We start from the raw sequence: 16,749 nt of genomic DNA, 5'->3' as shown, positions 1-16,749 counted from the left end.
GAAGCAAAATGTCAAATAAAAGCAGCTGGTTCTTGAAAAACACAACAAACTCCTGCAAAAACATCAAAAAGTTATTGGAATAAACACAACAACACACACACAAAAAAACATCTCAGATTAAATCTACTTTATTCATCTGATTGAATGTAAATGTCAAAATGAGTAGAAGAGTCAAGAAAATAAAATAACTAATGAAATAATGATGAAATGAACAAAAACTACAAAATGATCAAAATTTTAAAGATAAAAGTAAAATATTGGTGCTGGAAAATAGAATAAAATGGGTGTGAACATCAATGAACAGTGTTTTCTTGCTTGATCAGAATCTGTTCATTGAGTTTCACGCCATCGTTGATGCAGTACTTTTTAGATCCAGTAGATGGAACCACAACATGAGGATGTAATGGTGGTCACAAAATACAAAACCAACAGTTTTTCACTCACTTCTTCAATTTTCTCTGATTAGATATAATTACCTTTGAATTTACTCTGAGCTTTAATGAACATCTACATGATCAGTGAATTAAATATAGAAAATATAGGACTTACACAGAAAAATGCAAAATACAGAGGATAATATTAGAATAAATGGAATAAATCACTTATTAAATATTAAATATAAATAAAAAATAATTTTATAAGTCAGTATGCATAGTGATAGGTGTTTAAGGGTTCAGAACCGGTCCAGGACAATGGATCAGGACTTGAAAAACTACAGACATAAGGACTGTTTTACATTGCGTTTTCAGTCAATATTATCACAGTGTAAATGGTTCTAATTGTTGGGTGTAATTGGATTTATTTTGTTCACAACATCATCTTAAACTCTTTAAAAATGCATCAATGTTGGATTTAATTTTTCAATACAAATTTTGTGATATTGATGATAATCTTAGTAAATATCTTTGTGTTGTCCGTTAAAACATGTTCATTTGATAAAATTATTTGATGAAAAAGTCCCCAGATGTCCATCCGTGTCCACAGTGGGCGTGTCGATAGACTCATGTGGACTAAAACCTGGTCCCGGAGCCTCATGCTGGTCCAGGACTTGTTTGACCAGGCTTTACATTCCTGCTGGTTTGATCCGCATTTGATTGGCTGCGCGTTCCCATGGAGACGACGTAACATGTGAACCCCAGCGGAGGAGGAGGACCCCTTTCTTCCAGCGGGAATAAAATGCGCGTGGTGTTTGTGATGGACGCAGAGGCCGTGAACGCACCACAGGTCCGGTTCTGGTTCTTTTTCTATTTCTTCTTCGTCTTCTTTTTTTGCGCAGATATGTGCGGTGTGTGCGCAGTCAGAACGCCGCAGATCAGCGCCGTGTGAGCGGACCGTGTTGTGGTTGTGGTCCGGTGTCAGGAGATGGAGCGGGACGGTGGATCTTCATCTTCCTCCTCCTCCTCTTCCTCTGTGTTGAGGCTCCTGTTGATGTGGTTGTTGATCCTCCACAGCTCGGCCATAGAAACCGGTAAGAAAAAAAAAAAGAAAGAAACTGAAAGAAATTAAAAAATAAATAAATAAATAACCCACATGTGGATGAGTCAGTCTGGGTTAAACTGAGAAAACTTTCCGCACTTCACTTTGTTTTGGCACAAAACTCTGTGAAAATGCGACACTTTTATTAAGCAGAGGAATAAAGAATAAAATATAGTGAATGTTTCTGATAAATGTAAAGAGATCATGAGGAAAATTAATAAGAAATAATAAATGTTATAGAGGAATAAACTGGAATGAAATAAAAGGAAATGCAACATTCTCAAGAAGAAAATCAATAAAAACTTTATTGAGAAACAGAGAATATTCATCAAAAGAAGATGAAAAAGTCAAGTTAACCCTTTCATTCATAGTGGTCACTACAGTGGACCGTTATTCTCCAGCTGTTCTCTTGTATATTCATGGATTTTGTTGTTTTAGTTCCATATCAGCCAACACAGTGAACACTTACGCATCATACCATACACTGACATTCATACCATTACTGTAACTTTACTGTTCTAGATAATCCTGATCTGCAGTAACATTTTTGAGTGCAAAAAAATGCAAAATGTTATTAGATTGTCATTAACAGGATTTTTTAAACTAAAAGGTTTTTTTTTTTGCATATTATTTCAATGAAGTAAGTAATAACTAGTATTAGAGTATGATAAAACGTGAGAAAACATCAAATCAGCAGCATTAAAATGTTTTTATTTAATAGTTTTCACACAGTAGATCAGTAAATGGATGTTTCTTTGCCTTTAAAATTTAACACATGGTGTCCAGCTGAATGGACATTTTTGTAACTCCATGATAAATAGGTTGATGAAAAAAATTTAAATCACATTGTTTTTTGTTTAGTTTTTGTTTTGTTTTTTTTTTCATGCCTAAAGAGGAATAAAAACACTCAGGAAAAAAAAATCTAGGTTAAGGTTCTCATAAATCATGCATGAAAGGGTTAAAGGACTTTTAGAATTAATTATACTGACCTAACCCCTATATTATTATTATTATTATTATTATTATTAATAATAATAATAATAATAATAATAATAATAATAATAACAACAACAATAATAATAGTCAGGTCATTAGGTTTATTTAGCTGGTAATTTTCTCCAACACAATGATAAAATAATGAAAATAATAATCATTTAATTGTAAAAATCACTGTAGTCTTTGTAAGATAAAGATGAAATAAGTATAAGTTAAATTTGATTGACTGACGTCACTGAAGAAACAAATGAGATAAATAGACATAAAACTAATATTTAAATGTGAATATGATTGTTTTCTGATTCAGATGATGGTCAGACAGATTTATTAGATTAACCTTTATTATCACGTAATAAAAGGTATGAACGATAACGATGATGTAAAAATGTACCACAGCGGATGTTCAGTTCAACTGTTTAGCATCATGTCTGTAAAATGAACATATTAATAAAAAAAATACAATGAAATCTAATGTACAGAGGATTTTAGAATCAAAGAGTCCAAGTCAAATCTGAGTAATTCTTAAAATGTTTATTGACTTTTTTCAGCCTGTTTCTGTCCAAACTGTTATTAAATATTAACATAAAGAGTTTTTAACAAGTTTAAGTTAATACAGTCTCTTTCATGGTGCTATTCAGCTAATGTACAGTTTTCTACTCATAAAGTTTTAATTTACACACATATTAAAACATGAAACCATTTTTCTGACTGACATAGTTTGTTAGTAAAGTTTCAGAGCAAATACAGTGGAAAAACTGGAGAAAAATAAAGAAAGTTTGACATTTTGAAGTCAACAGTTATTGAAATTAAAATGATTTTTGTTTTAAGCACTTTATAGAACATGTTAAGTTTGGATTTCCACTTCTATTTATTTTTAACACAAACAGCAGCTGCTTTATTATTAAAGAATAGAATAGAATAGAATAGAATAGAATAGAATAGAATAGAATAGAAAATGTAATCTAATCCTTTTTTATTCTAATAATACTGTTAATTAATTATGTTCTCTTCTACACACACATGTCACATCTGTGGTTTTAACTGTTTATTCGCTGGTTTAGTTTAATTCTCTGTGATTTAATGAACACACAGACTCTGTCATTTATATACCATCCATCATTTCCTCCAGATTCTGAGTAAAAGTACAAGAATTGACTCTTCAGCTGCACAAAAGGGGACAAAGGCCAGGATCTGAAACATCCTTGAAGTCTAAAACTCTAAAAAAAACAAAGACGTTGCATTAATCTAATGTTCACACTATTAAACCATTAGAATCAAATCAGAAATAATGAACATTAACTACATCATAACTCCTTTTTTCATGATCTGACTTTCACACCCATTTTTTTTAACGACTTTTCTATTTTGTTCCCTAACTAAATGTAATTAGTGGTGGAGGGACTGTTGGGACCTGTTGGATTCTGAACTCTTTAGTTTGTGATTTAGTTGTTGCCAGGTTGGCTTTGTGGAGCCACAAGTGACCATATTTGGACAAAAGGGGTGGAGCTGCAGGAGCCCAAGAGTTGATGGGTGAGCTAATGCTAAACACTAGCTACTGATTCTGTAAAACAGTGAGATTCATCAAATTTTTCTGCAACAAAGTCATTTTACAGCTAGTTAGTGTAACTTAATGACCACAGGTCAGGAAGTTCGATCACACCTGTCAATCACACCTGTCAATCAATCACAGATCTGATTAGTGGAGGAAATACTTACAGATGGACCAATTTGTCCAAGGAAAACATTAGTGATTTGGTCATTCTATGGAAGCAGCCCCTAGTGGCCGTTGGTGGTATTACAGCCTATCTGCTCTAATGGGACATGGAGGAACTAAAAGTGTCCTTCCTGTTCACGGTTAGTTCACTGTTAATTATCCACATTCATAACCAGTTTGACATTAAACAGTGGAGATCAGAACAACGTCCTGTCGCTCTCAGTGTATGAAATAGGTATACGTTTTTCATCTGTTTGTCTCAGGGATCGTTTTTTTCTATTTGTACATGTTAGTATTTCATCCATTTACGTTGAAATCAGTCTGGACATGAAGGCTTTAGTATAAAGTCAGTGATTCCAGGTGAGAAGCCTCATCTTAACCATCAGTAATTTGTACAGTGACCTTTTGATGGTGATTAATTGGTCTGTTTCTACTAAACCATCACTAGTTCCCCTTAAATATCACCCTGAAATACACTCCCTTTAATGTCCCTTTTCTGTCCCTTTAAGGTCCCTTCTCTGTCTCTTTACTGTTCCTTTACCATCCCTTTACTGTCCTTTAAGGTCCCTTTACTGTCCCTTCGTTCTCTCTTTGCTGTCTCTTTACTGTCCATTTACCATCCCCTTCACGGTCTCTGTACAGTCCCTTTACCATCCCTTTACTGTCCCTTTAAGGTCCCTTCACTGTCTCTGTACCGTCCCTTTACCATCCCTTTACTGTCCCTTTAAGGTCCCTTCACTGTCTCTTTACTGTCCCTTTACCATGCCTTTACTGTCCCATTACTGTCCCTTTAAAATCCCTTTACAGTCCCTTCATTGTCTCTTTAATGTCCATTTAAGGTCCCTTTACTACCTAATTAAGGTCCCTTTACTCTCCATTTACCATCCTTTTACTGTTCCTTTACTGTCCCTTTTACTGTCCATTTAAGGTCCGTTTACTGTTCCTTTACTCTTCCCTTTATCATTCCTTTACTGTTCTTTTAAGGTCCATTTACTGTCCCTTTACCATCCCATTACCGTCCTTTTATGGTCCCTTCATTGTCCCTTTACTATCTCTTTAAGGTCCCTTCATTGTCCCTTTACTGTCCCTTTAGTGTACCTTCATTGTCCCTTTACTGTCTCTTTAAGGTCCCTTCATTGTCCCTTTACTGTCCCTTTAAGGTCCCTTCATTGTCCCTTTACTGTCCCCTTAATGCCCTTCCATTGTCCCTTTAAGGTCCTTTCATTGTCCCTTTACTGTCCCTTTAAGGTCCCTTCATTGTCCCTTTACTGTCCCTTTAAGGTCCTTTCATTGTCCCTTTACTGTCTCTTTAAGGTCCCTTTATTGTCCCTTTACTGTCCCTTTAAGGTCCCTTCATTGTCCCTTTACTGTCTCTTTAAGGTCCCTTCATTGTCCCTTCACTGTCCCTTTAATGTCCTTTCATTGTCCCTTTACTGTCCCTTTAAGGTCCTTTCATTGTCCCTTTACTGTCCCTTTAAGGTCCTTTCGTTGTCCCTTTACTGTCCCTTTAAGGTCCTTTCATTTTCCATTTACTGTCCCTTTAAGGTCCCTTTACTGTCCTTTTACTGTTCTTCAGTTTAGAGATCCTGTTAAATTGTCCTCTGGGGACTCTCCGTCCTCTGCTCACCCCTGTTTTGGACGTCTCTCCCCCTCATCCTTTGGGGTTTGTATTTACTCGTGGTGCGGGGGTGGGGGGGTGATCAGTTTCCCACCAACAGGGGCTCCCGGGCTCTGGGACATTCCTGGGGGACAGAGCGGGAGGGTCCAACTGTCTCCCGGGGAAACGGAGCTAATAAACTCCAGGGGTGGTCGTAAATTTTCCCATTATTTGGCCTGTGGCCTGGGGGTGGGGGGTGGTGGTGGGGGACAGGATCTGGATCTGCAACCCAGGATCTGCCCTCCCATCTGTCCTCATCCTGGTCCTCACGTCCACAACGAGACACGACCAGACTCACTCATTTATTATAAAACCTAGATTTATGCAGTTATTCATGTCATTTAGATGAAAAACAAAACAAATGCTCACATCATCATCAGGAAAAAGTGAATAAACTCCTGAAAATGTCACTATTTCCCAAGTTTATTTATTTGATCTTTTATTAAAGTTTTTATATGAAGATGTCAGGTAAACATCTACACTATGTGTCAGATACGACTGAAGGACACAGATATTAAAAAGAAGAAGCAGGAAAAAAACACAAACTATTGGATTTAGTTTGATTCACTAAATATTTCACCTTTAAGATCCTGAATATGTATCTTTGGTTTAGTTTAGTTTAATTTAGTTTACTTTAGTGTAGTTTAGCAGTGAGCTGCCGTTGAACCGACTCTGGATCTTCATCAGCACCAACAGGAGAATGAACTTGTGTGTGTGTGTTTTTAATTTGTTTAAACGTGTCGTTGTCAGTCAATGTGGTGGACTTCTGCGGTCAGACGATCCGAGGCGACGGGATGATCGTCAACTCGCACCAGGAGTCCAAGAAGTACTACTTTGTGACGATGGGGACCGACTGCCACCTGACCATGCAGGCCAGCTCCCCCAAAGACAAGGTCCAGTTCTACTTCCGCTTCTTCCTGGTCTACAGTCTGCTGCGGGTGGCCCCTCTAAGCCCTGCCCCACTCTTCCCAGAGTCCCCCCGTGGTTCCGCCCCCCTCAACCCCAGATTGGAGCCCACGTCGGGCGAAGGCCCCGGGGACCCGTGTCACGCCGGCTCCTACGTCCAGTTCTATGATGGGCGGGACCGTGGCTCACCCCCCCTCGGCCCCCCCCTCTGTGGCAAGAGCCCCCCCCCGGCCAGTGCTGTCCACCGGGAACCACCTGACTCTGCGCCTAGTGACCCGGGGGACCCAGCCCCGGGTGGACTTTGTGGGGGACTTCACCTCCTTCAGACTCGGTAAAACATGGACGAAGTCAAAGTTCACACAGTTTAACCCAGTGGATGTTTATGTAGAACGGGGGGGTCAAACATAGGACCTGTGGGCCAAAACTGGCCACCAAGGTTTCAGGTTTCAGGTTCTTTATTTGTCACAAATACTAGATCTACTCCTTTAACCCTGAAAGACCCAAAACTATCAACTGATGTAACTGTTTAACACCCGAGGATCCACTCATCCTATTAATACCTAATAACCGAAGGGTTGGCAGTTTGAATCCCACTCTGTCCTAGTCATGTGTTGTTGTGTCCTTGGGCAAGACACTTGCACCTACCTTGCCTCCAGTGTCACTCACACTGGTGTATGGATGTGTGTGAATGTTTGGTGGTTGTAGGCGGGGCCATTTGGCACATATTGGCAGCCATACCTCTGTCATCCTGCCCCAGGGAAGCTGTAGATACAAACGTAGTTTACCACCACCAGGGTGGGAATGTGAGAGTGAATGAATAATGGATCAATAATGTAAAGTGCTTTGGGTGCCTTGAAAGGTGCTATAGAAATCTAATCCATTATTATTATTATTATTATTATTATTATACATGGAAATAATAGGTGTAAAATGCAGTTTGTCATCTTTTTTGTATCTTCTAGCGCCCCCCTGTGGAGGACAAATTTTTCCATTTTTGTCTACATGTCACCTTTGCACTGTCTTCTGTTCAGTCTGCACAACCAGTTCTATTATAAAAAATAATAGTGAAGAATACAAAATCTGAGTAAAAACAATAGGATTCCAACACCATGTTTGTGCAGGAAATTCTCATAAATGTTATAATCAAGTGCTGGTTTATGCCAAGTTCTGTTCAAATGTGCTCATCATGTGGCTCAAATGACATTACAAGCATTTTGTTTCTATCAAATTACTCAAGAAATTTTGTAAGAAAATGGTTAAGACAAACATGGGAAACAGAACTGTGACAATGCATTATGTTGCTAGGTGCATTGTGTATTTTTGAGTTTGTGTTTGTTAAATTTAGAAATGAATCCCATATAAAGATTCCAAAATGCAGTTCAAGTGTTATTAACCCTTTAAGATCCAAACATCCACTGTTGACCAGAACTAAACTGTAAACTGTTTAATACCTGTTGATCCACTAATCCTATCAATACATATAAATAATTGGTGTAAAATACAGTTTGTCATCTTTTCATGGTCATCAGATATGACCCATTTGGACATTCAGAGGCTCCGTAGTTACCATGGAAACACTGTCATCTTCTACAACATTGATTCACCAGTAAAACCCATGGAGATGGATCAGTGACAGTGGATGGACACACTGGGTTTATGTTCAGTTAAGGAGAGATTTGACTGAAAAAGTCACTTTTTCTTCAGTTTTCTCTGTTTTGATATAATAACCTTTGAATTGACTGAGCTTTAATGAACATCTACATGATCAGTGAATTAGATATAGGAAAAGACATGATTTTCAATGAAAAATACAAAATAGGATGAATTTGTAATAAATGGTGATAAATCACTTAATAAAGATTAAATATTAAAAAAAATATATTTGAGAACAGACACAAAAGTATCTCTGGGTCTTTATGGGTTAATTTCTACTGGTTTTACTTCACATGTACTTGTTCAGACTAAACTGCTTCATATTTTGTGGTTGTAAAACTCCGTTCACCGTGGTCATGTTTCCCTCCAGGCTTCAACCAATCAGAGTGCCGCACTGAGCCGTACTTCACCTGCAGGAATGGGAAGTGCATCCCCCTCAGTTTAGTGTGTGACGACAAGGGCATCGACAACTGTGGTGACGGAAGTGACCTGGAGGAAAACCTGACGACTGGCTGCAAAGGTCAGAGGTCACAGGGGGCGGGGTTTATCAACAACATTCAAATCTGCAAATGGCAGTTTACGGTTTGAGAATTTGACTGATATGATGATGAAACACCATTTTATCAGTGAAAGCAGGCAGCATTTTATAAATAAAGGCAAACAAAGATTTTGTAGTAAATATACCGGTAGGCTAATCCATGATGACAAAACTACACCGCAGTCGGTCGAGGAGGTTCAGACATTTTTGTCTTTGGTGGCTGATGAAAAGATTCAGTGTGAACTTAATGGGGCAACATGCAACAAATGAGTTTATCAGTAACTCTGAGCAGACGTCATGGAAGTTACGCACAGCATTGCTATGACGTCCAGGTACTCTAAAGTCAGTAATATCCTGTCATGGAAATGGTCTCCAGAAATAGTATCTGGTACCCGAGTCGAGTCAAGTCAAGTCGAGTCGAGTCAAGTCAAGTCGAGTCAAGTACCACGTCATGGAAACGCAGCATAAGTTCCTCTAAAACACAGTATCTGCCAATTTTCACCAAATTGAATTTGTTGAATGCAGGTATTTATGTTAACAATTATGACATAAACGAGACTCTTTTTTTTTTTTTTTACCAAAAATCCAGTATCTTTAATTGTCCAACATCAATGTTTCCATTAGTTTACACTTTCCTGTGGCCAAAATATGTATGTTTTTTATGACATCTACAACCTTTTTGGTTGTACAAGTGTTAATTCTCAGGTTTTATTCGAGTCTTTCACTGTCACTAATGTTGGGGATTTTTTCAGGCTAAATGCTTTGGGTTTCTACCATGTGACTGGTAGTTTGCAGAAATACTTCAGTTTATTTTGAATTGACACAGAAAAACATTTTACATCAGGGGAGCCAAAACCGGCCTGCCAAGGATTCCAATCTGGTCCATGGGTTGAATTTGCAAAGTGCAAAAATTACACTGAAGATATTAACAATCAAGGGTGTCGAACTCATTTTGGGCCAATGTGATCACAAGTGGGTCAGACTAGTAAAATAATAGCAGAATAACTCAAAAATAATGACTAATCCAAACTGCAAAATTGTTCTGCCTGTTCCTAAATGTTTTGTGCATTTGTAGATCCACTGTGATCTGTAAAATGTAATGTACATGTGTAGATGATAAACTGCAGCAGAATATTGGTAAAATTGCACTTATTCTCAGCTGGTTCAATTGATTCATTGTTTTTTGTGAAAGGAATGTTTGTAAATGTAGACATCTTAACTTTTTCACTCAGAAACAAAGAGAAAAATTGGAATTGTCAATATTTATAGGTTATTTTTCTATTATTTTGCTGGTTCAGCCCATTTCAGATCATATTAAGCTGAATGTGGAACCTGAACTAACATGAGTTTGACGCCCCTGGTTTACATCATCACACACATTAGCTGTAAAAGACCCACAAACGCATCATTAAATGACTGGTTCTGTTTCCCACTTTTTAATCAGTAGGAGCTGTTGATCAGTGAAACTGTGACCGATCATTGTGATACTTGTTGTGCTTTTATTTGTACTTAACCAGTGTGTGTCCGACTTCAGCAGGTGAACTGTTACCTCCTGACACCCCCCCACCGATCGCGACCCCGCCTCCGCCCTTTGTGGACCCGCCCACAGCGGCCATACCCACCCACCGCAACTGTGGTGTTCCGGACAGCTCCCCCAGTCATGAGTCCATCACCGGTGAGTGACCGTCGCCATAGCAACTAGGACACAAAGCAGACTTTGGAGGTTTTAGAGGTGTAGGTGTAAAAAATCATGAAATATTTCACAAAATGATGAAAAATTAACAAAATAATACAAGTAATTCATTACAATATACAAAACAGGAAAAAACCCACAAAATAAAGGAACAAAACAATCAACAAAATAAACAGAAATTAACAAAAAGGAAAAAATGATCAACAAAAAATGCAAGGCAATAATGCAATATATGAATAAAGAGAGAATTAAATAATTCATAAAATGATAAGAAATTAACCAAAAAGGAAAAAAATAATCAACCAAATGAGGAAAAATTTACTAAATAATCAACAAAATGAGCCAAACAACAAAATCATATAAACAGAAAAATATCAGAATTATAGATGGATAATTAACAAAATGAATCAATTTGTTGAATTTGTTTTGTTTTTTTTTAAATGTAAGAAAATAAAGAAAAATGGACAAACATCAGCATCAAAATGTGTAAGAATTAAAAAAAAAACGCTACAAAATCAGTAAAAAAAAAAAAAAAAAAGAGACAAAATTAATGAAAACCTGAACAAAATAAGTAAGAAAATGGACAAAAATAAATATAAATAAGCAGCAAAATGAATAAATATAATAGCCAGATCAGTTCAGATCAGTACATTATACATAATAAAGCTGCATGTGTTGATTCCCACATCAAATAACAGATGTATTTCCAAAGATGCTGACCACCTGACCGTCAGCTCTCAGTTCCATTAGGTTGTTTCCTGGCATCGCCGTCACCCTGGTTCTCTTCAGTGTGTTTTCAGCTGCTGTAAACAGTGTATTTGAACCTGTGTGTGTTTGGTGGTTTCTGTCGATCGTAAACAGATGAACTCATTCCATTCGGATGCAAAGTGACTCGATGACCGGGCATAAAACCAATGGAAGTGACCATTGAGTTGTTAATTTCAGATAAAGACTCGTAAACCAATAAATGGTGATGGATTCTCACAGCGGAGAGCGTCCTTTGGAGGTGCGAGCGGCGGCGGTCGGAGCCAAGTCGTCAACTCCTGAAGGCTTTTAAGAGCGAGCCAAGTCTGAGCCTGAGAAAAGAGACATTCTTCTGCAGTGACTCCTCGACTGGAGAGGGGGGGGGGATTTAGGGGATCCACGTCTGTCCAAACCAGCTGTTTATTAGCTCAGGCTGGCCTGAATGGGCCCGGACCGGTCCGGTCCGTCGACGGACAGACGGCGGCCATGTTGGCTTTGGCTGAACTCGTCCCATTCCTAGAAGTTCAAATTTAAACAGTTGTGGGTTCCAGTCGTTCTGAGCCCAAACCCAAAGCTAATTTACTGCACAATAACGAACTTAAAGGAGCAGTGAAGCGTCCAGCAGCTGTTTTTATCCCACACCTGCTGACAACCACGATCAAATCTACATTTTACGACTGAGAGACCAGTCAAAGCAGATGCCTTGTCACCTTTGTTTGACTCTGGTTTTATACTTTTACAGTTAGAGACAAGGATGAACTCTGTACACTAGAGGTTGACCTGTGGTGCATTTCAGAATTAACCCTTTAATGACTTCCATTACAACAGACTTAGATTTATTTATGCTGTCTTAGCAATAAACGTGTCAGAAAATGTCTTTTTTTTTTTTTTTTTTTTTACAAATTCTTTTGCATATTTTTTTCAATAATTTTCATTATTATATGTAATAAATGCTTAAAAAAGTGTGTTATAGTAAAAGGTAAAAAAAAACTGATGTGAATTTTTATCATATTTTGATAAGAAACAACTATAAAATGTATGATTTTATAGAAATAAAGTTTGAACTACTTTCCATGTGCTCAAACATTTTAGTTTTTTAGATCATTCTGTGTCCATGTTCTAGCTTCTTATTTTTAATATAATATAATATAATATAAACTAATCTAGTATAATCTGAACTAATGTAATCTAATCTAATCTAGTCTCATCTAAACTAATGTAATCTAAATGAATCTAATCTAATCTAGTCTAATATTTGACTAAAACATGTTCATTCTGATGTGGAAATGTGGTTTTCATTCATCTTTGTTTAGTTCTCCATGAAATATAAAACTGTTAAATCTGATGATGTTCCCTGATCAATCATTGTCCATATTGATTATCAGTGTATGTGTCGGTTGCTCCTCCCCCAGACTCGGCGGCGTCCTTGTCCCTCTTTGTCCTCTACGTGGTCCTGGGCGTGTTGGCGGGCGGTGGCGTGCTGTGCTGGTGCTGCTGGTCACCGGGCTGGTTCCTGTGGCGCCTCAGCATTTGTCGGTTTCTACCGTGTTGTAACTCGGCATGCGCTTCCTGTCAGCTCTGTGCCCGAAGCTGTGCCCACAGCAAAGAACATCGCCTTGCCAAAGTCACGCCGCATGCCCCGGTCAATGGGACCGCCACGGAAACCGCCACCACCAACCACGCTGAAGACAATGAGACGACCGCCGCTGTGTAGATCAAGACAACAGCGACGGACTCAGACATGGATGAACTGTTGGCTTTAAACGAATCAACGGCGGCGTCTTCACGAGACGATTCTGAAGAGAAGGTGATGCAGGGTAAAGAACACGGACAGGGACAATGAATGTATGGAAATGTAGAATTGAGACTCATAGAACTGAACTGATTGGAAGAGGTTTTGAAACAGACAGGAGGCTGGTTTACATCCAGGTTTGATCCAATGTTTCACTGAATTTTTATAAAACTGGTTCAGCATCATGGTTCTTTATTCAGTAACACATGACCTGAAGTGGCTGACGTCAAAACCTGGATCTTATTCAGTGACTCGAAGGTTTGATCAGATCACTGATCCCAGACGAGCCCCCACAAACTGCCTGCCTTAAAAACACATACAACACTTGAATGTCCATTGACAGAAATATGACTTATATGTTTAAAATCTATAAATAAAACCTGAATCTGGTTTTAATTTTATTGTTTTTGGTCTAGATCAGAGAACAATGGTTCAGACTCTTTCATGTTTTCAAAGTCTTTGTCTGACATTTGAAGCAGTTTTTAGCTTCTCGTTCAGTATTTCAACCCTTTAACCATCTAACAGGTCAAAGGTCAAATGCAGTGTTACACTAAATGTGACCTTTTTAACCCAACAGACAGAGTATACTTACATCTACTTCCTTGTAGAAAAGAACCTCAGATCTTCAGGATTAAAACCTCTTATTCAGTGACTCAGAAGGTTTGATCAGGTCACTGATCCCGGATGAGCCCCCACAAACTGCCTGTCTTCATTTAGAAAGCGAAAACACATAAAACACTCGGACGTCCATTGACAGAAACACAACTTTTATCATTTACACACTGGTTTTAGTGTTTCTGGTCTAGATCAGAGAACAATGGTTTAGACTCTGCCATGTTTTCAAAGCTTTTTTCTGACATCATTTTCTTGATACATGGTCATATTTTGCTGCTGTTTCCATCTGTAAAGTCATTTTTGTTTGTTTCTTGTTAATTCAGTGACTGTTTCCGCTGTTTACATTCACCTCATTCATGCGTTTATCCAGATTTGTACACCTCAAAGTGTCAAAATTTTGCGATAATTTAGCAATTTTTGATAATACAAACAAACAGCTGAATGGAAACAATTAGTGTTGAGTGTTAATTGTTTCCTCTTTTTTGTGAAGAAGCCTGTTTGGTCTGTTTCATCTGTAGTACTTTTTAGATGTGATTCTTCTGTGTGGACCTGCTCACAGTCCAGTTTTCTGTAAGGAGGCAAGAGCGTTTTCACCAAAAGTTTTAACCCAGACACAAGCTGAGGAAACACCCCCGACTCTGCAACCACAGCTGTTCTCCCCTGGAGACGTTCCACACATGGACCTCTGGACCTTTACAACAACATCCTGTGTGTTATGCTTTAATCCCTCCTCCATCAGTGTGTAACAGGAGGTTTATAGTCAGATTTAAGTTCAGTTTCAGAGCTGTTGAACTGTTTTCACCTGTTTGTGGTCATTTGTAAACATATGTTAAGGCTGGTTTAAAGGTTCAGAATCTGATGTTTAGTGACATCTAGTGGTAAAGTTACAGATTACAAACAACTGAACCCCCACCCCAACCTCAGATGCAAAAAATACAGATATCCCTCGTTTATTTAGTCTGTTTAGGTCTTTTTGGTGAAGAGGATATTAACTCATAGGTAGCCGATGACAGAACTGAACCTGATGTAAAACCACTGGCGTTCCATATGTAGTGGAACTGCAACTGAAAACCCCGCCCACATCCACTGACAACTTCATAATAAACCCCACCCACATCCACTAACAGCGTCATAATAAACCCTGCCCATATCCACTAACAGCGGCATGTAAACCCCATCCTATCTACCTACTTTCTCATAATAAACCACACCCACATCCACTGACAGTGTCATAATAAACTCCGTCTACATCCATGAACAGCATCATATAAACCCCACCCCATCTACAAACAGCATAATAATAAATCCCATCCACATCCACTACCAGTGTCATATTAACCCCATCAGGTCATTTTCTTAATAAATGCTAACACATACAGTTGTGTTATTAACAGTATAAATGTACACACTAACAGCTACCTGAGCTAATTAGTGGCTAACTGACAGACGATAGAATTCAATACAAATTAATGCTAACATGCTAAGTTCCTCTGGTTATTGGACTGAATCTTCAGTAAACTTCATGTCACAATCAGAAAAAATAAAACAATAATAAGTTAAAGTAAGTTATAGTTAAGTTAAGTTATAAGTTAAAATAAGCTTAAAAAAATAAGTTTTATTCAATGAACCAGGGCTCTGAATGTCTAATTCATTAGCCAAGCTAATGCTAGCTGTCAATCACTGTGGCCATTCACTTATTTATGCAGAATTTTAGCCTTAATATTCATCTGAACAGGTGAGTTAAATATTAATTCATCTCCTGTACAGATGTCATGGAGGGAAATTAAGTCCAGTGACTAAAACTGTTTTTTTTTTTTTAATTATTATTATTTATCTGAACCTTCTAGTGGACATTCATGGAACTGCAGATTTTTGACAATTTTGCACTGTCTTCACTGTTCAGTCTTAGAAATTGTTATTTGGTTAAAACAAAAAAAGAAGAGGAGGAAGTCTGCTGAGCTGTGGTAGAAACATGGTGGCACCAAAATGACAGGAATATGAGGAATATTTGCTTAAATAACACAAACCACAACAGAAACACTGACTCTGATGACGGATTTCAGTGTTTTTGTTCAAATTCAGTTTGATACAATCTGCAACTTCACCACTAGATGTCACTAAATGTTGCACAGGTTTGCCTGGTTTTTACAGCGTTCTGCTGCTCATATCATATGTACTGTCATACAAGAACCACTTATGACGATATTATTCTAAACGCCTCATACGACTGGTTTTAAGTTTGTTATTTTCATGTTTCCTGGATGAAGCTGGTGGGTCATTTACAGGTGTTTTCTGAATGGAGAACTGAATTTGGAAATTTGTCATTTCATTGCGATGCAAACTGAATCTAATTGAACCATGAAACTGGTAAATTTCCATGTCTGCTAGTAGTTTTTGTAATGTTTTCATTCTGGATCACACTGACCGGTGCTGAAAAGACAGTTGTCTGATTAGTTGAAGCACTTTCTAAATAAAAGGGTGTTCATGTTTATCTGATGGCTTCTATTAACCGAAAACCGAGGATGAAAACACGTCAAGATCCATCGAGAATCATGCATAGATGTAAAATAGCAGAACTCATCTCATTAAAAACAGTAAGACAAACACCACTCACTCTGAAGGTGAGCCAGATATGTTGACCTGTTGTATTATGGACTGTCCGCTTTGTTCAGATTTCTATATTATTGCTTTAATGTTGTGTTTTTTGTGACCTGTTGAGGGACTATGGATGTAAATGAATTTAACATCTTGTGTTGCAAATATGCAGATGTTCATCAATCTGCACTGTCCCTGTTAAATAAAGTAAAAAAAAGTTGAAGTTGAGATTTCGATATTAAGATGTTGATGAATGGTGATGTTGGCTGGCAACCGGATGACGGAAACACAGTATTTGTTTAAGTCCATCTTTATGCTCTACAGAGACACAAGAGGAAATCAGAAAGGTTATGGAGAATACAAGCAAGAA

General features: G+C 37.9%; 1 protein-coding gene across 1 annotated transcript; it reads left to right on the top strand.

Annotated features, from left to right (window-relative positions):
• The first annotated feature begins 1,176 nt into the window (after positions 1-1,176).
• Positions 1,177-13,091, top strand: ldlrad2 (low density lipoprotein receptor class A domain containing 2). The gene is given in 7 exon segments (XM_030134329.1): positions 1,177-1,224; positions 1,360-1,468; positions 6,594-6,979; positions 6,981-7,080; positions 8,773-8,922; positions 10,478-10,615; positions 12,790-13,091. Coding segments are annotated over 7 exon segments (1,233 nt in total).
• The last annotated feature ends 3,658 nt before the right edge of the window (positions 13,092-16,749 follow it).

This window comes from Sphaeramia orbicularis, chromosome 5, assembly GCF_902148855.1.
Source record: "Sphaeramia orbicularis chromosome 5, fSphaOr1.1, whole genome shotgun sequence".
Lineage (NCBI taxonomy): Eukaryota > Metazoa > Chordata > Actinopteri > Kurtiformes > Apogonidae > Sphaeramia > Sphaeramia orbicularis.
This window is presented reverse-complemented; position numbering and strand designations above follow the sequence as displayed.